Genomic DNA, 24,877 nt, shown 5'->3' with positions numbered 1-24,877 from the left:
GCTTCTGCCACTTTTTCCATGTTGTTGGTCATGGGTTCCCGTGGAAGCTACAGACGGCAACCATTTACCGCCTTTTATCGGCCATCTTGAACCAAACAGCTTGTTTTGCGTACTTTTTGCAGGATTACCCATGCAGGCGCCATAGCGTGGCAAGCATGGAGCCCGCTCACATCGCTGCTGCAGTTTTGACCATTGTAAATACCTCATGCATTATCCAGCAGTATGTACAGTACTGCAAAACCGGGCGAGGCAGCAACGACAACGCAGTTACTATACTGCTGAGGACATGGACACGGACATTCCTAGAAGCACGGCATGTGGCGAGTGGGAGAGCATGGTGGCACAGTGCCTGGTTCATGCCATGAAATGCCGATTCTGGGCCCGGGAAACAAGCACAGACTGGTGGGACCACATAGTGTTGCAGGTCTGGGACGATCCCCAGTGGCTGCAAAACTTTCGTATGCGTAGGGCCACGGCCATGGCACTCAGGCTCAGGGCAGCGCCAGGCTCAGGGCAGGGATTGGCAGCCCCCCGCGCAGCACGGCCGCGGCTCCCGCCTGGATTGGACTCACCCCCTCCCCCCCGCCCCCGAGCGGGCCGTTCTAGCCTCAGCTCCTCCGACGCCTCCATGGTACCGGTCTCTCTGAAGTGCAGCTCCCCCTCCCCCCGCCGGTGGGCTGAGGCTGGGGGAGGGGCGGGGAGAGGGGCTGGGTTGGTCACTTCCGGCTGACCCGCAACGTTCCATCCCGTGACTCCGGTTGCCTAGGAGAAGTCGCGGGCTCTGCGGTTGCCATGGCGACCAGTCAACAGCCGGGGGAAGTGCCTGCGCGGAGCCGGGAGAGGGGCGGCCGCAAGGAGTAATGGTGAGAGCCCGGCCCGGCCCCGCCATCCCGGCCGGCTCCCCCCGCAGCGCGCTGGGAGGGACCGTTCCTCTGACCCTTAGTGCCCCGGGCCGCGCAGGCCTCAGGGCCTGTCCTGCCTCTTCCCCGGCGGCGGGTTCGCCCCGCAGCCCGAGCTCAGGCGACGTCCGCGGGGTGGGCCCTGCCCGGACCCCGGGGCTCTCCCAGGCGGAGCCTTCAGCCCAGCGCTCCCGCACGCTCCGCTTCCTGTGCCCGCGTGTCCCGCCCCCGCTGGGTGGTGTCACCCTCCCGGCCCCCACTGCTCCCGCGGAGGTGCCCGGGCTGGACGGTGCGTGGACGTTGGGCGACCCCCTTGTTCCAGGCCCGCTCCGAGCGCAGGGGCACGTCCGCAGCTAGGCTGAAAGCTCCCGCGCTGGGAGCGGCTGTCACTAACCAGGGCTTGGGTTCTCTCACTGCTCCCCAGCCGGCCAGCACGTCTGGCTCAGTGAGCGCTTCATCCAGTGCATCCAACAGGTCCAGGACCCGCCCTCGTTACAGAACCAAGGCCCTGAACTCAGAGGTGGACGAGAGCCTGTTTGGAATTGCCAAGGTGAGGAAAGGAGCTTGTATAGGCAACGGCCTCACCCCTTCAGTCTGTGCGGTATTGGTACCCCACACCAGGGGTCAGCAACCTTTCAGATGTGGTGTGCCGAGTCTTCATTTATTCACTCAGATTTAAGGTTTCGCGTGCCAGTCATACATTTTAACGTTTTTAGATGGTGTCTTTCTATAAGTCTATAATATAGAACTAAACTATTGTTGTATGTCAAGTAAATAAGGTTTTTAAAATGTTTAAGAAACTTCATTTAGAATTAAATTAAAATGCAGAGCCCCTGGACAGGTGGCCAGGACCCAGGCAGTGTGAGTGCCACTGAAAATCAGCTCATGTGCTGCAGGTTGCCTACCCCTGCCCTACACAATGCAAACAATATTTCAAAAGCACAACCATCATGTATAACCACCCTAGAAAGAAACGAAAATGAACATACCCCCGTTAACTCCCTTCTTTCCTTGGGTAGAAAGGAGCTCCACTAAAGCACCTTTCCAGCTCCTTTACTGATGAGACTTAGGAAAGGGACTGTTTGAGGGCTCTTAGAAAGAGGCTTTTATAGCCTGTGCTGTCATTATAGGCAGGGGTAGTCAGCCCACAGGTGGCCCATAGCTTGCACTCATGGCTCCACTGCAGTCTGGCTTTGAAAGAATCACTTGTTCCTAATTAAATCCAACTGTATTCTAATTTCTTGGGCCCAGAGTCGCAAAGGGATTTAGGTGCCTAAACCCTGGATTTAGGTGCCTGTGCCCCAATTTTGGGCACCACTCTGATCTACAAAACACCTGCTGAGCTGCTGGTTAGCCCTGTAGACGTCTAAACTCCCTTGACACCTGTTTTCACTGTAAAGATTTCCTAGATGCCTATGAGTGTACCTGCCTCTGGGCATGCACACTGCTGCCTCACTCTAGGTGTCTGGATGCCTGAGCCCCATTGCAAACAAAAAACCAGGGGAAGATAGTTGTTCCTCCACCTACGATGCCTGATCCAGTAGGTGTGCTTAGAGCATGCCTGCCACATCAGACATCATTCGAAATCAAGGATGAGGAGGTAGCAGTGGTGATCTTACAATTTTTAGCACACTGTTGAGAATGCTCATCTGGGACATGGAGATATAGGTTTAATTCCCCTCTCTTGTTGAAGCTGTTCCACTTAGGATAAATGATTGAAGAGTCATTGGAGTAGGGGGTTGGGATCCTGGATTTCCAGCCTTCCTGGTGGATGTCCTAGCCGCTAGGGGCTATACAATCATTCTCATTCAGTTTTTCTCTGGTGTAATGATTATTTAATTAGTTAACCCAAAGTGGAATGGCTTCAACAGGCAAGACTGAGAAATCTCCACATCAGACTATCACATAGCCCCGTGGTTGGGCACTTTCCTGAGAGGTAGAAGACCCCTGTTCCAATCCTTCCCTGTCCTGCCCCCAACAGATAGAGGGAGGAACTGAACCTGAGTCTCTCACTGCCGCCTGGGTGAGTGTGCTAACCACTGTGCTAAAAGTTCTAATACTACCAGGCTTTATTTTATATGGAGTTAGGTGGGTGCCTAATTCACAAGAAATAGTTCAGGTTGAACTAAGCCACTTGACTTGAGGGTGCTAAAGGAGTTGGCCGATGAGATTGCAGAGCCATTGGCCATTATCTTTGAAAAATCATGGCCATCGGGGGAGGTCCCGGATGACTGGAAAAAGGCTAATGTAGTGCCCATCTTTAAAAAAGGGAAGAAGGAAGACCCAGGGAACTACAGGCCAGTCAGTCTCACCTCAGTCCCTGGAAAAATCATGGAACAGGTCCTCAAGGAATCAATTCTGAACCACTTAAAGGAGGGGAAAGTGATCAGGAACAGTCAGCATGGATTCACCAAGGGCAAGTCATGCCTGACTAATCTAATTGCCTTCTATGATGAGATAACCGGCTCTGTGGATGAGGGGAAAGCAGTGGATGTGCTATTTCTGGACTTTAGCAAAGCTTTTGATACAGTCTCCCACAGTATTCTTGCCAGCAAGTTAAATAAGTATGGGCTGGATGAATGGACAGTAAGGTGGATAGAAAACTGGCTAGATGGTCAGGATCAACGGGTAGTGAGCAATGGTTCCATGTCTAGTTGGCAGCCAGTATCAAGTGGAGTGCCCCAAGGGTCGGTGCTGGGGCCGGTTTTATTCAATATCTTCATTAACGATCTGGAGGATGGTGTGGACTGCACCCTTAGCAAGTTTGCAGATAATACTAAACTGGGAGGAGTGGTTGATACGCTGGAGGGTAGGGATAGGATACAGAGGGACCTAGACAAATTAGAGGATTGGGCCAAAAGAAATATGATGAGGTTCAACAAGGACAATTGCAGAGTCCTGCACTTAGGACGGAAGAATCCCATGCACTGCTACAGACTAGGGACCGAATGGCTGGGCAGCAGTTCTGCAGAAAAGGACCTAGGGGTTACGGTGGACGAAAAGCTGAATACGAGTCAACAGTGTGCCCTTGTTGCCAAGAAGGCTAATGGCATTTTGGGTTGTATAAGTAGGGGCATTTCCAGCAGATCGAGGGATGTGATCATTCCCCTCTACTCAGCACTGGTGAGGTCTTATTTGGAGTACTGTGTCCAGTTTTGGGCCCCACACTACAAGAAGGATGTGGATAAATTGGAGAGAGTCCAGCGGAGGGCAACAAAAATGATTAGGGGGCTGGAGCACATGACTTATGAGGAGAGGCTGAGGGAACTGGGATTGTTTAGTCTGCAGAAGAGAAGAATGAGGGGGGATTTGATAGCTGCTTTCAACTATCTGAAAGGGGGTTCCAAAGAGGATGGATCTAGACTGTTCTCAGTGGTAGAAGATGACAGAACAAAGAGTAATGGTCTCAAGTTGCAGAGGGGGAGGTTTAGGTTGGATATTAGGAAAAACTTTTTCACTAGTAGGGTGGTGAAGAACTGGAATGGGTTACCTAGGGAGGTGGTGGAATCTCCTTCCTTAGAGGTTTTTAAGGTCAGGCTTGACAAAGCCTTGGCTGGGATGATTTAGCTGGGTTTGATCCTGCTTTGAGCAGGGGGTTGGACTAGATACCTCCTGAGGTCCCTTCCAACCCTGAGATTCTATGATTCTATGACTCTAGGAGAGGGGTGTGCAGCTCTGGGTCACATGCTTCCCTGCAGCCAGGGCTTTTAGGCACCTAACCCTGAAAGAGGCGGGGCTTAGGACACACCCCTCTCATTGACATCAGCCATTGGTTAGCTTAGGTGACTCGCCACCTAAACCGTGCTCACTTTTGTGGCTTGCATTCTCAGGCTTCTGTCTCTCCCTGTTTGTGGTACAGGGAGTCCCAGCAGCTAACTTAGGCTTTGTAGGTCCCATGGGTTTGTCCAGTGATTTCCTGGATGCCTAAAATGTAGGTATTGCAACGCCTAAGTCTTGTTATGTTTCTGGGCTTTCTTGCTTCTAAAGCCTTGTTTTCACTGATTTAAAAAAAGGCGTGGGGTGTTTTTTGTCTTTGTTTTTTTTAAAGCTCAGGGTAACTGATTCATCTGAGTTGTCTTCATGGGGTTTTTACTTTGGGATAAGGCCCTTTGGCCCAGATCCACAACCCCAGACTTTGGCATTTAGACTCATATCCCCAAAGGTACTTAGGTGTTGCAATGCCTAATTGTTAGGTGCCTAGAAACACTGGAGAACAATGGTATCCACAAAGCCTGAGTTAGGCCCCCAGGCTCCCAACCTGCTAGGCGAGGAGCCACCTAACCTAACTAGTGGGAGATGCTGACAAGTCACAAGAAGGGTGTGTCCTAAGCCCCACCGCTCTCATGGAAGTCCAGGCAGCAAGGAAGTACCTAACTCTGGGGTTGGCTACACTTGAGAATTGCAGCGCTGGTGGAGTCTTTCCAGCGCTGCACCTTAGTAACTGTCCACACCTGCAAGGCACATCCAGCGCTGCAACTCCCTGGCTTGAGGTGTAACGAGTGCAGCGCTGGTGATGCAGCGCTGCTCGTCAGGTGTGGCCACACACCAGCACTGTTATTGGCCTCCAGGGTATTAGGAGATATCCCAGAATGCTTTTAACTAAATTACTCTCTTTGTTTTGTTATGCAGTCTCTCTTTGTTTTGTTGTGAACTCAGGGCTCCTGGGCTCCGGGAGCTGCTTATCTAAAAAACAAACACAGCTCCTGTTTGCTGTGATCAATCTGTAACTGACTGTGAACAATCAAATGAGATATCCCCCTGCCTGCCTCATCCACAGGGGTTGAGTGTTTGCTTTTGAGGAGAGAAACAGCGGGGGCGGGGCAGAGAAAGGGAGTCTGTTGGAGCAGCTGCTTATCTGGTCTGCAGGCTGTTTGCAATTAAGAGTAAGGGGTTGGGAAAACTTTCTGATTTTGCAAGGCAGGGAGCTGATACACAGTGTCGGCTCCAAAAATCCACTATCTCTCTCTCTCTCCCCCTCTCTCTGTCACACTACACCCCACCCCCCTCTTTTGAAAAGCACGTTGCTGCCACTTGAACGCTGGGATAGCTGCCCATAATGCATCACTCCCAACAGCGCTGCAAATGCTGCAAATGTGGCCACACTGCAGCGCTGGTAGCTGTGAGTGTGGCCACACGCCAGCGCTTTCCCTACACAGCTGTACGACCAGCTCTGTAACTCCCAGCGCTGCAACTCTCAAGTGTAGCCAAGCCCTCTGTTCAGCAATGCACAAATGGGAATCTGTCTCCTGGAGTCAAGTGGTTTAGGCTCCTAAATAGTGGTGGTGCTGCTGCTGCCTCCTCCCTTGTAACTTTTAGCCCGGTAATTGGAGCATTCACCTAAGATGTAGGAGACCCAAGTTCAATTCCCTGCTTTGTCTGATGTGGAGAAAGGATTTGAAAGGGGGCTGGGAGGGACCAGTCTAAGGATATGAGGAGGAGGGATTTCCCCTCTCAAGTGTCTTAGCCATTGAACTATGGGATGTTCTGATGTGGGTTCCTCCATCTCTCCTGTTGAAATAGTTCTCTTATAATTAAATTATTGAATATTCTCAATAATTAAATATTCATCGCACAGGGGTTCTCAAACTAAGGGTTGGGACCCCTCAGGGGGTCGCAAGGTTATTACATGGGGGATCATGAGCTGGCAGCCTCCACCCCAAATATATAAAAAAGTGTTTTTAATGTATAAGGGGAGGGTCACACTCAGAGGCTTGCTATGTAAAAGGAGTCACCAGTACAAAAGTTTGAGAACCACTGTATAGAATCATAGTAGCACTGGGCTGGAAGGGGCCTTGAGAAGTCATCAAATCCAGTCCCCAGTGCTGAGGCAGGACCAAGTAAGCCTAGACCGGGGCAGGCAAACTTTTTGGCCTGAGGGCCGCATCGGGTTTCTGAAATTGTATGGAGAGTAGTTAGGGGAGGCTGTGCCTCCCCAAACAGCCAGGCATGGCCCAGCCCCCGACCCTTATCCGACCCCAGACCCTGCTTCTTGCCTTCTGATGGCCCCCCCGGGATGAGCTCCCAAAATCCTAAAAACCGGTTCCCTACTGGGTCCACTCGCTCTGGGTTTTCGGCGGCATTTTGGCGGCAGGTCCTTCATCCGGAGTGAGTGAAGGACCCGCCGCCGAAGTGCTGCCGAAGACCCAGTAGGGAACCGTGCGATGAGTACAATCCCCACATGCCTGTCTCTTCCCCCCCGACGCCAACCCACATCCTGCCCCCGACTGCCCCCCTCAGAACCCACAAGTATCTCCTCCCCCCTCTGCCACTGGGGTAGCAGCAGCAGCCTGGGGCTCTGGGAGCTATTTAAAAGGCCCCAGGCTCCCCTGCTTCTACCACTCTGGTCCTTTAAATAGCCTCCGGAGCCCTGGGGAAGTGGTGGGGCTCTGGCGGCTATTTAAAGGACCAGGGCACAGAGGCAGCTGGAGTCAAGGGCCCTTTAAATAGCCCCCGGCGCCCCCCGCTACCCCAGGGTTCTGGGCAGGGCCGGCTCTAACATTTTTGCCACCCCAAGCAAAAAAAAAAGAGCACCCCCCCAAGCGTCGCGCTGCCCAAGCCCCGGCCCCCTAGCGCCGCGCCGCCTAAGCCCCCCGCCCTCTGAACGCCACACTGCCTAAGCCCCCCGCCCCTCCTGAGCACCACACCACGCCACCCAAGTCCCCGCCCCCCGAGTGTCGCGTCACGCCGCCCAAGTCCCCACTCCCCCGAGCGCCGTGCCGCTGAAGCCTGCTGAGTGCCGCTCCGCCCAAGCCCCGCCCCAGCGCCACACTGCGCCGCCCAACTCCCCGCCCCCCCGAGTGCCGCACCGCCTAAGCCTCCCGAGCACCGCACCGTGCCGCCCAAGTCCCGCCCCGAGCGTCGCGTCGCCCAAGTCCCCGCCTCCCCCGAGCGCCGTGCCGCTGAAGCCTGCCGAGTGCCGCTCCGCCCAAGCCCCGCGCTGTCCGGCCAAAACAAAAACAAACCCCGAGCGCCGCCCCGTCCCAAGGTGCTGCCCCAAGCACGTGCGTGGTAGGCTGGTGTCTGGAGCTGGCCCTGGTTCTGGGGGCTATTTAAATGGCTTGCGGCTCCCCTGCTTCTACTGCCCCGGCCCTTTAAATAGCTGCGGGAGCCCTGGGGAAGCGACAGGGCTCCAGCGGCTATTTAAAGGACCGGGGCGGCAGAGGCAACTGGAGTCCTGACCCTTTAAATAGCTGCTGGAGGCGCCCCCCTACCCCAACCCCAGGGCTCTGGGGGCTATTTAAAGAGACGAGGCTCCCCTGCTTCTACCGCCCTGGTCCAAAATGGCTGGTTTGGTCTAAAACTTTCTATTTGGGCCTCACTCCCAAGATGATTCTTTAAGAGAAGACTGAGTAAAACCCTTTTGGCCATTTCTGTGTTAGGAGAGCAGAGGTATTAAATGTGGGTAAATGAACAGTAACTGCCCTTTCAAACTTCAGGCTTCTCAAGAGGCTGGTCCACAAGGAGGTGGAGTCCAGCTTTATCTGGGGAATGAACATTGGCCTGAAGTCTGGGACTTGCTGTATTAAAGGCCAGACTAGTGCCAGAAGAGCCCTAGACAGATTTTTGATCTGATATCACACAAGCCTCCAGGCTGATATTGTTTATCAGTGGGGAGTTTATTGTAGTAATCACTGTAGCATTAATTGAGTTCCTCGATATGTGTGACAGCACAGAGTAAACACAGCCACCCCAATGAGTTCCATGGGAACTAGAGGGCTGGCTGACTCAGTCACAGATAGGAATAAATGACACTGTTTTCTTTGGGTTAAAGGGTACGTAATTCAGCGCTAACACTATTATTTCATCATTCACCACTTAGACACTATATTGACAGGTAGATTATATTAATCTTGAGAATTCAGACACAGACAAGTCAGGACGATCCAAAGTTACAATCCCCAGAGCAGCATTATCTTAGCCACATTGCACATCTATTTCTAGGTGTGTGTCACAGGACCCAGTCTGACCTCTCTGGGTCTGTTTCCCCCATCTGTAAAATGGGCGTAATAATGTTTGCTTTGCCTCATGAGGATGAATTAGTCTGGGTTTGCAAAGAGCTTTGAGGTACTGCAGATGCAGCACTATTCAGTACGTTGCATTCACCACCCCTGGGACCATTCTGCACTGGGTCCGTCCCAGCACCACAGTCCATCTCTGATCTCCAGGAGTCATTATGTGCCATATGGCTCAGTTAACACTGTTCTGGAGAGCATCACCTTTCAGTTTCTTGGATTTGTGCATTTGAACTTTTTGCCTCCATGGTGCATTAACTACCTCTTGCACTGATACTTGTTTTTGTATCAGAAGACAGCACAAGTGCCTTCAGGCTGGAGTGTGCTGGATTGTTCACTAGGTGGCAATGTCAGCTCAAATGAATGGGAACAGGACCAGCTTTAGGGAAAGTTATTCTTTGAAAGGTTCATTTCTAGGGCTGAATTAATCTATTCTGCAGGATCCCGTGCCTGTGACAGGGGCTGGGTGCTTGGCTCCTACAGAATCCAAACCTCCAAAGGATCTCCCACTACCCTTGCTACTCACTGCCTGCCCTCGGGAGAGCTGGGCCAACTCGTTCTCACTCCTTTCTGCTTTTAGCTTCTGCCAGGCCCCATACAGAACTAGAGAGGATAGGCCACCAGCCCCCCCAAAGTAAGTACAGCTATTCCTGGAGCATTAGGCAGGTGGATTGTGAACAATGTCAGCTCAGTTCAAGCAATTGTTCATGGACCAGGGCTGATGCTGGCATCTAAACAGCTGTTAGGAGAGAATATCCTTCAGGTTCTGGTGACTAGGGCTAGAAAGGGGCTGGTGTTTGGCCTGGATTAGAACCAGGTGAAAGGCTTCAGCTCCTGTTCCCTGACCCAGCAGTCTGTCAGGATGTTTGCCAGAAAGGGTCATGAATGTTCTGTGGTAAGTTAGTGCTTGGGGTCAGTGCTCTCACAATGGTACAGCCATGCACAGGAGCCAGGGGAGAGTCACATCAGGATTCCAAAGATGTGTTTTGCGTGGGGAGTAATGAGCAACCCTGAGAAGACCCCATTTCTCTTTCTTTCGTTCTTTCAGAACCTGCAGCGATCATGCTCTGGCAGCCCCCTAGTGATCCTACGGGATGTGCAGACTGTCCAGAAATCACCCTCTGCCTGTGGCTGGGGCCACAAACCTGAGACCATCCGCCTCATCACCAGGGACCTCATCCGTGATCTCATGTAAGCCAGCACCTGAGCCTCTGCTTTGAGGTTGTGTCAGGGACCCCATGGGCCTGTCCCATGAAAGCGCTACAGTGCTAGGCTAGCCCTTACTGTGTAGCCTCCTGAAGATGAAGCAAGTAGCAATGCCCTGGAATGCCTGGTTTGAGGTGTGAAGTGAGTTAGGCATCGTGGAGGGGAGTGACTCCTCTTGAGAGCTGGTCAGAGAGCACTGGTAGCACCGTGTTCTATAAAACTCCTTCCCTCAGTGGCCACATTACAGGCCCCTCTTGTTCAGTCAATAGTATATGCAGGACAGGAGCAGCACAGAGCACCTTCAGGACATAAGCAAACACTGCCCCATATGTCCCTGTATGTATGAAAGGCAGCTTAAGTACAGAAAATAGTACATTGTCAACACCCAGCAGACAGGGCTGTGGATTGCTCCAGGAATGTTTTCTAAGCAGGACTGAAATGTAAAAGAAGGGCCATGAATACTCATTAAAGAACCCACAGCACTTTGCAAGAACAGGGCTATTGTCCTGGCCAAATACCAGTTCACACAATTATTTCCGCCTCCCTAAATTTTCCCTGCTGTTTTAACTGCTTGCAGGATTCTTCTTCACCTCCTGGCTTAAGCTGTTGTGTAGTGTTACTGTGCATTGTTAAACAGCCATCACGTCTCACTCCAGAGGTGGGTTCACTTTTGTGGTAGGTGAAGTGATCCAAGGCACTCTGGTTAATGTTTTCAAGGGTGGCTACTGATGTCGAGCACTCCAATTTTTTGGGCACCCAGTTTGAGACCCCTGGGAGCTGACTTCTAGAGATGCTGAGCAGCCAGCACTCCAACAAGTCAATGAGAGTGCCTGAAAATCAGGCCCAAGATGTCTCAGGCTGGGCACCCAAACACTGAGGCACCTCTGGTTAATGTGTCATTTGACAAGGTGGCTATTCTGGATCCTCTAGGATGAAAGGTTCAAAGTACAGCAATGATATTATAATTACTATTAACCATTCTTTGAAGTGTTTTTGGAATCCAGTCTGCTGCTGTCGTCTTTGAAGAAATCATTAAGCAGGTATCACTATGTGGGTGGATGAAAGGCAACATATAATAATATTAATAATAATTATTAAATACTTAGCACTGAACATCTTCAAAGTGCCTTACATACTCTCTTCTATTCATGTTCTTATACCGCGCCCATCACCATGGTATCTGAGTAATACACACAGAGTCATTTGTTTCTTAGACCCATATTATCACATTTTACAACTGGGAAAATGGGGGCACAGTCAGCTTCCCCTAGGTCACACAGTGAGTCAACTGCAGGACTGAGACAAGAATTCAGTTGCTTCTGTTTCCGCATTCTGTGCTCATTACAGGAAACTATACTGCCTTATATAAAGATATTAACCCTTTAAGGGTCATTTGTCAGCAATGTGTGTAGCATGCAGGTGTTTTCTGTTTCCTGGTTAGGACAGTGTCCTTATATTTCCCTCATATCTTTCTATCCCTAGAGACTCAATACACTTTGCAATCTCAACAAACTGCCATACAAACTAGGCACAGGGATTACATCATCCATTTCTGAAATGCAAACATCACTGGGGTGCAGGACAACAGCTGTTTGACAGTGCACAGCGGGGCTGACCTGCTGAGGACAGGCAGTGAAGATGATCATGTCCCACTGAAACTGGTGAAAGCACCAGGATGACAGTTGAGCTGCTTTCGCAAAAAGTTGGGAAATTCAAGTCTGACTCTGAAATGTTTGAACTTCTTTTACCAGGGGCTAAATAGCTCCACACATAGGGTATGGCTACACGTACGGTTTGCAGCGCTGGTAGTTTGCAGCGCTGGTCATCCAGCTGTGTAGGAGCAGCGCTGGTGTGTGGCCACACTCACAGCTACCAGCGCTGGTGTGTGGCCGCATTTGCAGCGCTGTTGGGAGTGCTGCATTATGGGCAGCTATCCCAGCATTCAAGTGCACCAACGTGCTTTTCAAAAGAGGGGGATGGAGGGGGGTGTACTGTGACAGGGAGCGGGGAAGATAGAGAGGGGATTTTTGGAGCCAACACTCTGTGTTAGCTTCCTGGATTGGAAAAATCACAAAATGTTCATGAGCCCTTAGTCTTAACTCTAATTGCAAACAGCCTGCCTCCAACACGGACTGCCCCCTGTTTCACTCACTCCCTGTGGTGTACTGTGACAGGGAGCGGGGAAGAGAGAGATTGGAAAAATCACAAAATGTTTGCGAACCCTAACAGCCTGCATCCAACACTGTTTCCCCTGCCTCTCATTTGATCGTTCACAGCCAGGTATAGATAGCTCCTGTTTGCTGTGATCAGTGTTTGTTTTTATAGATAAGCAGTTCAAACGGAGCTCCATCGGCTCCGTTCTGTTTCATTCACTCTGCCTGCCTGCCTCTCATTTGATTGTTTACAGCCAAGTACAGAACGGAGCTCCGATCGGAGCTCGTTCACAACAAAACAAAGAGAGGCTGCATAACAAAACAAAGAGAGTAATTTATAAAAGCATTCTGGGATACACCTTATTCCCTGGAGGCCAATCACAGCGCTGGTGTGTGGCCACACTTGATGACCAGTGCTGCAGCACCAGCGCTGGAATCCTTATTCCCCATGCTGAGTGAGGTGTATGGCCAGCGCTGCAGCCAGGGAGTTGCAGCGCTGGAAGGTGTGGCCACTTACTAATTGCAGCGCTGGTGGAGGCTTTCCAGCGCTGCAACTCGCCAGTGTAGCCATAGCCATAGTGTTTTTGTGATTCCAGTTAAACTCATGGGGAGTCCACAGGAAATGACCTGTTGGCATCATGCTGTTACAGATGCACCTTGTGCTGTTTGGTACAATGAGGTTCTATCCAACCTCCATATGGATCAGATCCAGTCCCTGGAGGAAAGCTGGCCTATAGGCTTTGGGCTTGGGCTTAGTCATGATTGTCTTTGTACAGTACTGCCCCTCTCTTTCATGTGCATGTATGGCATCTGCAGAGCAACATTCTGTAGATGCACTTACAGGTCGATAAGCCATTTCAAGGCCTCCCCTCTGACGTTGTGGATATCACCCAGTTCACCTTTAAATCCATATTTGGGGTTCTGCATTATGATGTGTTCGATGGTTTGGATGCTTGCCCTAGAGTTGCATGAAGGGGAGTCTTTGATTTTCTGCACTTATACAGTATCACTGGAGATGTCTTGGAGTGAGGTCAGTTTGCCCAGTGTGTGATAGCATCATGCTACTCTCACTAGGCTTTGGGGCTCTCCCTTCCCTACAAACCTGACAGTGCTCCTCCTGAAGCACCATTGCCTACTCCCCACACTAGATTAGGCCCAAGCAATTTGACCCATATACACAAAGGTCCAGTTTTGGGTACCAAGGCAGTTCACCAAATCCCTGCTCTGCTGCTGCCTAACCCTGTAGACACCTACAGTGTTCATTGTAAAAGTCCCCAAGGCACCTAAGTTTTTGCCTCTGGCCATGGCCACCACTCCCATAGGTGTTTGGGCACCTGTCTATTTCCTAATGTGATCCTCAAACCTAGCTTGCCTGCAGGACCTGCTCTGATCGGTGTGCTCTGAGCATGCCTAACTGGCCAGGGAGAGGGGACAAGGAGGAACTCCCCTATACCCGTTAGTGCAGCGATTATGTACCCACCTGGGGTGTGGGAGACCTTGATTCAATTCCACTTTTTGCCTGTTGAGGAGAACAGATTTGAACAGGGGTTTCCCACCTCTCAGGTGAGTGCCCTAATCACAGGGCTATTGAGTGTTCTGGGGCAGGGCTCTCCATATCTCCTGGGGAAGGTGTTCCACTTTGTATAAATAATGAAATAGGCATCGGGCCAAAGGCAGTGCCAATGACTTTACACCCAAATCCCTTCTCCACCTCTGGCACAGGATGGCTAAAGATTGCAAGGGAGGCCTTCTTCCCCTCCCATTTTGTATGGAGTGGGGCCCGTGCCACTCTTCTTGGAAGAAGTGGCTTAGGCACGTGACTCCAGGAGAGGGAACCCAGATGTGGATCCCAAGCAGAAATAGGTGCTTCCCGCTAGCCCGGGCTAAGGAGTCTAAGTCCCAGAGAGGGGTGGGGCTTAGAACACACCCCTCTTGTCAGTATCTGTGATTAGCTAGTTTAGACAGCTCCCACCTAGCATGCTGGCTTTGGCGGATCTCATTCCCAGGCACCTGTCTCTCCCCATATATTGTGTAGAGAGCCCAGGAGCCTAATTCAGGCTTTGTGGATTCCACTGGGTGGCAGGGTGCCAGATCTTAGGCATTGCCATGCTCAGCGTGGCAGTGCCCTTTATGGATCTGGGCCCTCTTGTGTGTGTCTGCTGACTCGCTCAGTCACTCACACGGTCCTTCCATGGATCTGGTAACCTCTATTGCAGGCAGCACCACAGGGTCCGATCTCTGCACAGGAAACCACCAGGCATTTCCCAGGCTGACATGTGGTTATGGGGAAGTGTCTGCGAGGTGGGGGGTAGGGAGAATCAATGTCAGTGACTCTGCTCTCTGTGCCCTGCTCACTTGTTCTGCCAGTGTTCCTGCAGAGGACCCATCGGGAGAATCCCTCATTATGAGCCCAGAGGATTTCCACCGCATTAAGACAGCATCCCGAGTCCTGACCAAGGAGGAGCGCGAGGCCAGCATAGCAGCCCTCAAGGCAGAGAAGGAAGCTGTTATAGTATGTGTCTCCTGTCGCTTCCTTTTTGTCAGCTGGTTTGTAGGCAGATTCCAGGATGCTGTTTGAAATGGCCATGTAGGGTTGACTTTGTGGGGAAAGGCTCACTGAAGGGGCTATGGCAGCCACCCCAGGCATTCCTGGTGTGCTGGGTCCAGCTCTTGCCTGCAGAGGCCATTGAGCTAGAGAGATGGGGAGGTGACTGTGACGTTCCCCTCTGGTGTTGTCTGGACCAGTGATCTGCTAGGCCACTCCAATCCTTGACTCTGGGAGCCAGCCTTATCCTGCTCTGCTGTGAGAACCCCACTCCTGGGCTGTTCACACACAGCCTCTAGCATGTAAGCTGCTCCCAGCTACTTGCAAGCGAATGACACTAGCCAATATCTCTGGTCCCAGACACAACCCTAGGAACCTCCGTCTTGCAGTGTCCAGTTATGCCCACTGGATGCTGCAAACTTATATAAGTTCATCAGTTTAACAAATAAATTGATATGTACCAGGCTTGTTATCCCAAGGGGAGCCTCTGACACTGCAAACCAAACACACTGCTTCAGGTAGGATAAACAAACAGATTTACTAACTATAAAGATAGATTTTAAGTGATTGTAAGTCAAAGCATAACAAGTCAGATTTGGTCAAATGAAATAAAAGCAAAACACATTCTAACTTGATCTTAATATTTTCAATGTCCTTAAAAACATAGATGCTTCTCACCACAGGCTGGCTAGTTACTTTTCAGTCAGGCTCTCCCCTTTGATCAGAGTCAGCATTACTTCATTGCATTTCCAAACTGCCCAAAGGAAGGAGGTGACTCCCTCGAGGGTCTAACAGATTCTTTTGTTGCTGCCTAAGCCAGTGGCCATTGTTCCTGTGAGGCTGGGCTGGGCTTGTCCCATCCATGCCCTGACAAGGCGTGAACTGCCTCTCTGCTCTTGGAGAGGCCATGAGGATACATCTTCAGCCTCGTAACTATATATATGAAATTATAATCTATAACCTTACTATAACATTACTGTAACAATTACTATAACATCATTATAACAACCATGCATGCTGCATGCATTATGATCCCCAGAGCGTGACCGTGACAAATTTTGCATTTTTATAAAGATGAATGTGGGGGGTGTAGGGTGTTCCCCCGAGTTACAGCGTGTCACAGTGGGGTGCAGACTACAAGGATGGGGTGGGGTTCTTGACCAGCCAGGCCCCAAACCATGTAGGGCTTTACAGAGGAAGCCCCTGGGCAAGCTCATGTCTGGGGGCCAGCAAATTGTTTATGCTGCTAACCCCAAACTGCTTCCCCGTCAGAGGAGAGGGGTCATTGTGCTCCAGAGTGACCCCTGGTGGCTCCTAGCGATTGGCCGAGCTCTGGAAAGAGCTCTCCACCCAAATGCTCCCAGCAGCAGAGACATGGAACTTGTTGGGACCCAAGGGAGCAAGCCCAGGCTCTCTGATGGAGGGGTGTAGGGATTGCCCAGCCGCTACAGTTGATATCCCAGTGAGAATCCTCACTCCGTGGGGGGTGGGGAGACTGCAGTGCTACAACCTCAGGCAGTTCTGGCAGTGGAGAGAGTGGCCCATTTAATGGGTGTGGGTGGCTGGTACCAAACTCAGGGATCCCATGTAGGAAGGAGCCTTCTGTACAAAGCCGCTGGCTCATGAGCACAGGATGGGGGGGAATATTGCAGAGGCCATGGTTCCAGGCAGCAATCCTGTCTCGGACATGATAGGATTTGAGCATCTCTCTCAGCAGTGCTGCCTCCCTGAAGCACCCCCCATGCAGGTCAACCCCACCCAGATATGGTGTCATGGTGGTGCTGGGCCAGAAGACTCTGGCTTGTGGGAGAACTCTGGAGTAAGGGCTCCTATGGCAGAGTCAGCCAGGCTCTCCAGTGCCAGGAGTGTGGTGTGGGGATCCCTCTGTCAGCAGCCCGCCTTTCCTCTCCAGGCCGGGGTGAATGAGCGCAAGAACACCATGAAGCAGAAGGGGATAGTGCAGAAGAAGAAGGAGAAGCTGAGCGACCTGGAGGAGGAGGCCAAGGAGCGAGCCCAGTACCTGCTGCAGCGGGCCAACAGGATGCGCATGGAGCAGGAAGATGAGGTCAAGGAGCTCAGTGAGGTGGGGTCTCGGGCTCTCTGCTCTGCAGTCTGCCCCTCTCCCCAGTAACTGGGCCCTTCTGTGAAGCAGGTCAGCACTGTACCCACTGACCCATGGCACTCAGAGCCAGGTTTATCCAAAGCAGGGCAAGCTCAGCCCTGCCCTGGAGGGACCCTGTACAGGCAAAGGGAAGCTGAGTCTTCTTGGCCCCTGTGCGATGGCTGTCAGGGAAGGTGCCTGCTGTAATGGTGCAGATCATGACCTGTCTACGAGGAGTGGGACCAAGACTCATTCCACATGGTGCCACTGGCCAGCCATCTGATAGCATGGACTTACGGTCCCTACTGACCTGGGCTGAATATGCACTGGTTACCTGAGGGGGGAAGCTCTTTGGGTCATTACCAGCCTCCTGTGCCGTGCAGTCCTTGCTGTACTCAGATGTGAGGAAACCAAGGTGCAGAAATGCTAAGTGACCTGCCCGAACGCATGTGGTGAGTCAGTGGCATAGCTGGGAATAGAGCTAATTCTATTCCCGTCTCTGTTTCTTTCTTCTTGGACTGTCTCTCCCTGCCCCTCCCCCATCTGCAAGGTTGCGCCAGTGCGGTTCTTTGTCCCCACAGATGATCCTGAACGCAAAGTGCCAGGCGATCCGCGATGCACAGATGCTGGAGAAGCAGCTGATTGAAAAGGAGCTGGAGGAGGAGGAGAAGCGCCTGGACCAGATGATGGAGGTGGAGAGGCAGAAAGCCACCAAGATGCAGGAGGAGCTGGAGCAGAAGAGGAAGCAGGAGCAGATCAGGTGATTCTGCAGCACTGGGCAGGGCTAGTCATAGGGCAGCCCCTCCCCCAGCACTTCCCATGGAAACCAGGAGAAACCTGCCTGTATGGCCATGGGGCCTGGCTGGCAGAGCAGCCCTCAAGGCAGGTTTTGCAGGCATTTGTGCCGGGGACAATATGATGGGCCACTCATGTCTCCCTGCCAGAGATATTGTTGTGTCCTGTTCCCAGAGGGAGGCAACATCTCATCAAGCAGATCGAGAAGAACCAGCAGGAGAGGGCTATGAAGGCGGAGCAGCGGGATCAGGAGGCCCAGGAGATGCTGGATTATCTGGAGCAGCTGCAGATGGAAGACCTGAGGGTAAGAGAGAAACAGGTGATGTCAGAGATTGATTCTGAGCCCGTCCAACCACTCTCCTCTCGCTCCCAGCAGTGTAAGTGAGGAGGAGCTCTGTTGCCAACCCAGCGCATGTGAGAGGAGACTCAGACCCCGGCTCTCTAGTATCCCCTGGGGCCAGGGGAAGGGGCAGCCCAGAGCTAGTTAATCTCACGTTTGAGGACTAGGGGAAGCAGACAAGGAGCCCACTTGGAAAGTGAGCAATTAGCAACTGGGTCCTTCTTCAACCCCAGCCCAGTAGCTGGCTCCTCTGTCCCTCCTGATACATGGTACCAAGAAGGCTCCAGGCAAATGCCAAAGCAAGAATGGGCTGGGAAAGGGTCTGTGCTGGGGCCATCTTCCTGGGGTCCCTCTCTCATGGCCACCTTGCCTTGTACCTTTCTCAGGACATGGAGCACAGACATGAGCAGAAGATGAAAATTCAAGCTGAGATTAAACGTATCAATGATGAAAACCAGCAGCGTAAGGAGGAGCAGCTGGCCCAGGAGAGGATGGCTGACCAGCGGGTGCTGGAGTACCAGAAGCAGAAAATGGTATGTTCTGTGGGCAGCGGGACGAGAGACCAGGTGGAATCCTGCCCAGGAAACTGAGGCTGCATGTCAGTGTGAAGGTTCTGCTCTAATTCAGCCAGGAGTTCTAGGCCAGATGCAGAAATTATTGGGTGGGGGGTGAGGTTCCCTGGCCAGTGCTATGCAGGAGTTGAGACTAGATCATCATAATGGTTCCTTCTGGCATTAGTGAATCTATCAGCGAGATTCATCTGTGCTGATGGATGCTGGCATGTCCATATCCCGCAGGCAGAAACACACATCTGTATGAACCACATTTTCTGATGCGTGAGCATAGTTCAGCTGAGAACAGAGGGAGAATGTCTGGCTAGCTAGATGCTGGCTCCTGTAAGGAGTCCAGACAAGAAGGGAACAATTTACTAAGGGTCGTGGTGGATTCTCCATCACTGACAAGTCTGGATGTGTAGCTAAATATCTGCTCTAGGAATTATTTGGGGGAAGTTCTCTGATCAGAAATGTGTGTGTGAGCGAGAGACAGAGACACCGGGTGTGTATGATGCTGTGCGCCTGCATGTGGTGGTGATGGGGAAGGGTTACTGTTAACAGCTCGGGTGCAGCTCATTGACCCGGCGCTGTTTACCTGGCTCAGGCACGGGAAGCAGAGTTCGAGGCTGAACAGGAGAGGATCCGTCGGGAGAAGGAGATGGAGACGGCGCGTCTGAGGGCATTGCAGGAAAAGGCCCAGGATTACCAAGCAGAGCAGGTAACATGCTCGCTAAGCCTGCCTCTATGCCAGTCCATCTCCCTCCCTGCCTCTCACTCCCCTGTTTCCATCCCAGCCAAGTCAAAACCTCAACAAACCCAATGGGAGTAGCAGGGGAATGGTTCTTCTTGCTAGACCAGTCCCTAGAGCCCTAGTGGTGTAGGGGGCATGGGTGGGGCGCATCCCCTGGCCAGGATACCTGGTCAGAGTACATTACATCTGTACTCTCCAGAGCCAGTGGGCAGAGGGACCACGCAAGGGGCCTGCATTCTCTTTACAACAGACTTGCTCAGGGGAACATGCTGCTAGATGCAAACTCCTTCCCCAGCTCCAAGGAATTAGCAGCTTCCCTTCACACAGGATGTCTGTCCTCCTTGCTGGAGCTGGCAAGGGGCTAGCAAAGGCTGCTGGGACAGAGGTAAGATGGAGAAGCTGGAGCTTCTCTTCTCCGCTGGCTGTCCAGCCAGGAGCTGTGAAAGCCCCTCACTCCACCCACGCTGCTCTGAGGAGGGAGCTATTTCAGTGAAATGCACTGAGAAATGGACCTTGTTAAACCAGTTGTGTTGGTCTGTCGAGGCACCATGGTGTAGAGCAGCCTTCCCTTCCCCTGCCCTGGGAGGAGGTCTCACCCCGTCCCTCGCCTTGGCAAGGGACCAGGAATGATGCTGTTGCCTCGCACACCTCGTGGGGGGTCTCACAGCAAAGCAAGGGAGACATGAGAAACCCGTGATCACAAGGCTCTAACCTGGGCTGTGGCTGAGAAAGCTCTGTTCTTCATCCTGGAGAGGCCACCCCAGGAGCACAGCCAGGTCTTGCTGCCGTAATGGGGTGGGAGGCAGGTCTCTCAGGTGGCCCCAGCCCAGAGCTGTGGAGATCTCACCAACCCCATGGTGGACCCACTAGAACCTAGTGTTATGCACTCCCAGCAGCTTGCCTTGCTCAGGAGGTGGCTGCAGAGGCTCAGCATTAGATGAGTGACTGCAGCATCCTATAGATTGGGCTAGTCCAGGGGTAGGCAACCTATGGCACGTGTGCCGAAGGCGGCACGCAAGCTGATTTTCAGTGGCACTCACACTGCCTGGGTCCTTGCCACCGGTCTGGGGGCTCTGCATTTTAATTTAATTTTAAATGAAGCTTCTTAAACATTTAAAAAACCTTATTTACTTTACATACACCAATAGTTTAGTTATATATTATAGACTTATAGAAAGAGACCTTCTAAAAATGTTAAAATGTATGACTGGCACGTGAAACCTTAAATCAGAGTGAATAAATGAAGACTTGGCGCACCACTTCTGAGAGGTTGCCGACCCCTGGGCTAGTCAATTATTTTTTGTCAAGGTCCAAATTTCTAGGTCCAGGTCCACACTTCAGGGAAAATTTAAAAAAATAACAATAATAATGATAATAAGTAAGTAAAAAGATTTCAGAGTCCGTTCAAAAGCGTCTAGGGGTCTGGATTTGGCCCACAGTCCGCCTATTGACTACCCCTGTTACAGATTATCATTGGCTCTGGAGGACCCTGAGGCTGTGAGCTAGGTGCCAGCATAACTCATAGGTGGCACCAACCCATTGTTCTATATCTTTCTTCTCTCCATTCAGCTCAGATCCCAAGTCTAACAGGGTTTCTGTAACGTCCAGCACTGCTGCCTCTGCCCATGCTTCACAACTCCAGCTGGATCCGTCCTGCATCACTAGTAGGAGCATGCACATAGCTGGACACTGTGCTGGGGGGCAGGAGGCAGGACAGAACCCAGCTGGCTCCTCTGTAGCCCAGACAAAGGGAGCTCAAGGTGCTGAGCAGCAACAGGGGCTGTCGGCCCTGCATCAGACATGTGGAGCTGTGCACACAGCGCAGCGAGGGTCCCTGCTCTGCTCGCAGCAGGAGTCAGTGCTCTCCCTTTCTGGCAGGATGCGCTGAGGGCCAAGCGGAACCAAGAGGCCACCGAGCGAGAGTGGCGCCGGAAGGAGAAGGAAGCTGCGCAGAGGAAGGCGGAGACTGAGGCCATGCTGAAGAAGAGTCGGCTGGAGCAGATAGCCCACAAGGAGCACAGCCTGGCTGTGCAGGTGCAGCGGGACCGCAACGAGTTCGAGAGGATCCTCAGGTAGCACAGGTGGCACTGGTGGGGTCACTGATGTAGTAACTGAGGTCCAGCCCTGGAGAGCCAGGTAGTTCAGGGCCCAAGTTCCCAGTGATGCTGCAAAGTGCCCCGGTTGCGCACCTTCCCTCTGCCCCGTCCAGTGCTGAAGGGACTGGGGCTGATCTCCTGCCCCCTCAGCACCCAGGGCTTCCTTCCGAGGCTTTTCACACCATGGATTTCCTTTAGATGGACAATGGTTTTGTGGATCTTTGATCACATGATCAGAAAATTCTACCCAGCACGCACTGTGTCATTTCTGCCCCTCCAGCTTCGAGCAGCATAGTGGGAAGCGGGGTTCTGTAGAAAATCTCCCTCTGTATGCCAGGCTCATGCTGCTCTCTGGCTGCTCAGCCTAGGAGATGGGCGGGCACATCAGCCAAAACACTGGGCGTGAGCTGCCTGCTCAGACTGCAATCAGCCTTGGACCACACTGGGAGCCTGCCCATTACAGATCTGTCTGGGGAGCTTCCCCCTTGAAGCCACAGTGGGGGGGACACAGCCTGGGCAGTCAGCAGCAGGAACAAGGAAACCCTTGTCTGCATGGGAGGGTGCTTAGCGCGAGAGTGGGGAAGTGAAACTGGAATGCATCAGGAGGAACTTATGACTGCAGCATGGGTCAGAGCCTCGAACAGAGGGTTATTTGCCCTTCCAATGCCGCTGCTGGGGCGGGCAGCAGTTCAAGCACAGGGGTCATGCAGCCCAATGTCTCTGTGCAGAGCCCAGCGGGATCAGATTGAGAAGGAGCGGAAGGAGCAGGAGCGGCGCGCAGCCCTGCATCTGAACCATGCCGACCAGGTGCGGCGCCAGGTGCGCGAGCACCAGCAGAAGCAGGTGCAGGAGCGAATCGCTACCTTTGAGGAGGGCAAGCGGCTGAAGGAAGAGGCACGCCGGCGCAGTGAGCGCATCAGTGAGATCAAGAGGAAGAAGATGGAGGAGCTCAGGTGAGGTTACAGGGCCAAGCAGGAGGCCTGTGCCTGGGGAGTCTGGGCTCCTGGGCTGGGCTTGGCTTGGCATGACATCAGCCCATTCATAGTGCTGGGCAAGGCCATGGGATGTGGGAAGGGCTTAGAGCAGGGATTCTCAAACTGGGGGTCAGGACCCCTCAGGGGTTGTGAGGTTATTACATGGGGGGGTCACGAGCTGTCAACCTCCACCTCAAACCTTTGTCTCCAGCATTTATAATGGTGTTAAATATATAAAAAAGTGTCTTTAATTCATAAGGGAGGGTCACACTCAGAGGCTTGCTATGTGAAAGGGGTCACCAGTAAAAAAGTTTGAGAGCCACTGGCTTAGAGGGTCATTGCTCACACAGCACAGTCCAGCAGGATACCCTGTTACGCTTTGGGGTGCAATCCAGACCAGTAAGGGGTTGTTCACTGTAACCCTGAATGCCATAAATGCTCTACTGCCATAGTTCACAGTCCGGACACCAGACAGGCATGCGGTATCTTCCCCTTGTTCACTGAATGGCTTTGTTACCTTTCATGTAAATGTAGCTTCATTGTCTCTGCCTGACGATGAGGCTGGTTAGACAAATGAACACGCAGTTTGTGGTCTAAACATGCTGACTTTCCAACCACCTAGTGAGCTTTAATGGTTCTGTTTACCGCAATTGTAAATTGCATCCCATTGTCACCAGTCACCTGCTTCACTGGTATGCCAGCCCTGGGCAGACCTGTTTCTACTTTGTTCAAATTCAGACTTTAAAACATAGTCCCAAGGGACTTGTCACATATATTCCACAATTATATTATTGACCTGTGTATTAGTAGCTTTTCAAATGATAGCCCACAAGGATAGTTTAATCATTGCCATGGGTGTAGGGTGTGAATACAGGGGTGTTTAGGGTCACAACCCCATCCCTGCTTTCTCTCCCCATATCCATGTGGCGGGTTAGATCACAGAACCCCCTTTGGGAGCTGCCAACTGATGTGCCAAGACTACTTCTGCCCCTGATTTCCCTGCCAGCTCGGGACCCCAGCACCCTGTCTTGCTGAGCCAGACATGCCCGTCTGCTCCAGCACAGACCCAGGGTCTGAATTACTTGCCCCAAAGCTGCAGACTTAACTGAAAGCAGCTTACAGAAGTGTGCTTGTCTTTAACACTCAGATGCCCAACTCCCATTGGGGTCTAAACCCAAATAAATCCCTCCACCATACACACGTGGGGATGGATCACCCCATGGAAGAAGCAGCAGATTCCCTCCAGCTGGTGCCAGCCCCCAGCCTCTTGGTCAAACAGAACCAGCCCCATCTTCATGGCGACCAGGCAGCGGGGCGCCAGGGGGAGCAGCCAGAGGGACAGATTTAAATTCCATGAAGAGGCCCCCTGCCTCACCAGCCCGAGGCCCCAGTGATCATGGCGAGGAGGCTGGTAGTGCCAGTGTGGCCCTCCCAGCTGGCTCTGTGGGACCTGGGAGAGAAGAGAGCTCGGGCCGTGGGCCAGGCCCATACCCCAGCATTCTGCAGCAGGACCTTGGGGCTTTCTGTGACATCCCTTCCCTTGTTTTCTTTGTTTCTAGAGCTGCCGGCCTGCCTGAGAAGTACTGTGCCCAGGTGGCGCGCCGAGCCCTTACTGAGCCAGCCTCCGTGCACTGAGGGTCTCCAAGGCAGCATAGCCCAGCCCAACCTGGCTCCACCGCACGGCAAGGAATCGCAGCCCAGCCTTGCCAGGGGCCTAGATTGTATATTTTGTTAGTTTCTGAGAGTGTTTTATGAATAGAGATATTTATGGAGGTGTTGGTGTCCTTCACTTTGCTGTGTCCCTGAACCAGCCCCACCAGGGGAGGAGGGAACAGCATCCCCTCTCCAGCTTGGCCCATCTCTATGGGCTGTGGAGAGTGGCTCACCAGGTGAGAGGGACGCGTTAGTGGGTACCTCCCCTCCTCTTCCATGGAGGGGCTTGTGTTAGGGCCTGGACTGGCACATGGGTGGTCCAACCGCAGGCTTCCTGGGTTACTGTGGGCAAGGTGTATGGGCATTTTCTTCACTGTGCTACAGTCCTCAGCTCTGTTACAAGGGGCTCCTCAGCTGGCTTGCAGCTTGAGGCCAGAGCCAGACCAGCCAGTCATTGGCAGCCGGGAAAAATCCCGGCTTGATCTGTTCCCATATCCCCATGTCCATCAGTAGAGAATGGGAAAGGCTGGAGTCGTGCTCTGATGTCTGAGAAGGGCAAGAGAATCCATACGCTCCTGAGGCAGCCCTGGAAATCCTGCTGGGCCCCTGCCCTCTGGACGGCGTCGGCTCCGGACCCCGCTGGGCCCCTGCCCTCTGGACGGCGTCGGCTCCGGACCCCGCTGGGCCCCTGCCCTCTGGACGGCGGCGGCTCCGGACCCCGCTGGGCCCCTGCCCTCCGGATGGCATCAGCTCCAAGGGAGAAATCCATGCAGGACTGTCACCCCGAACAATCCTTTG

General features: G+C 52.6%; 1 protein-coding gene across 2 annotated transcripts; it reads left to right on the top strand.

The window, feature by feature from the left end:
* Nucleotides 1-713: 713 nt before the first annotated feature.
* CFAP45 (cilia and flagella associated protein 45) lies at nt 714-24,198 on the top strand. Of its 2 annotated transcripts, none has more exons than XM_039513041.1 (12): nt 714-863; nt 1,324-1,449; nt 9,960-10,102; nt 14,638-14,782; nt 16,728-16,898; nt 17,498-17,676; nt 17,886-18,015; nt 18,438-18,584; nt 19,210-19,323; nt 21,235-21,428; nt 22,181-22,405; nt 23,986-24,198. In XM_039513041.1, the coding sequence occupies exons 1-12, from the start codon at nt 861-863 to the stop codon at nt 24,059-24,061; spliced, it is 1,653 nt and encodes a 550-aa protein (XP_039368975.1). In that variant the 5' UTR covers nt 714-860; the 3' UTR covers nt 24,062-24,198. The 2 variants fall into 2 exon arrangements, with proteins under 2 accessions (XP_039368975.1, XP_039368976.1); XM_039513042.1 differs by having other exon boundaries at nt 749-863; nt 1,374-1,449.
* The last annotated feature ends 679 nt before the right edge of the window (nt 24,199-24,877 follow it).

This window comes from Mauremys reevesii, linkage group 24 (genome assembly GCF_016161935.1).
Source record: "Mauremys reevesii isolate NIE-2019 linkage group 24, ASM1616193v1, whole genome shotgun sequence".
Classification (NCBI taxonomy): Eukaryota; Metazoa; Chordata; order Testudines; family Geoemydidae; genus Mauremys; species Mauremys reevesii.
The sequence above is the reverse complement of the archived record's forward strand: the minus strand, read 5'-3'. Positions and strand labels throughout refer to the sequence as shown.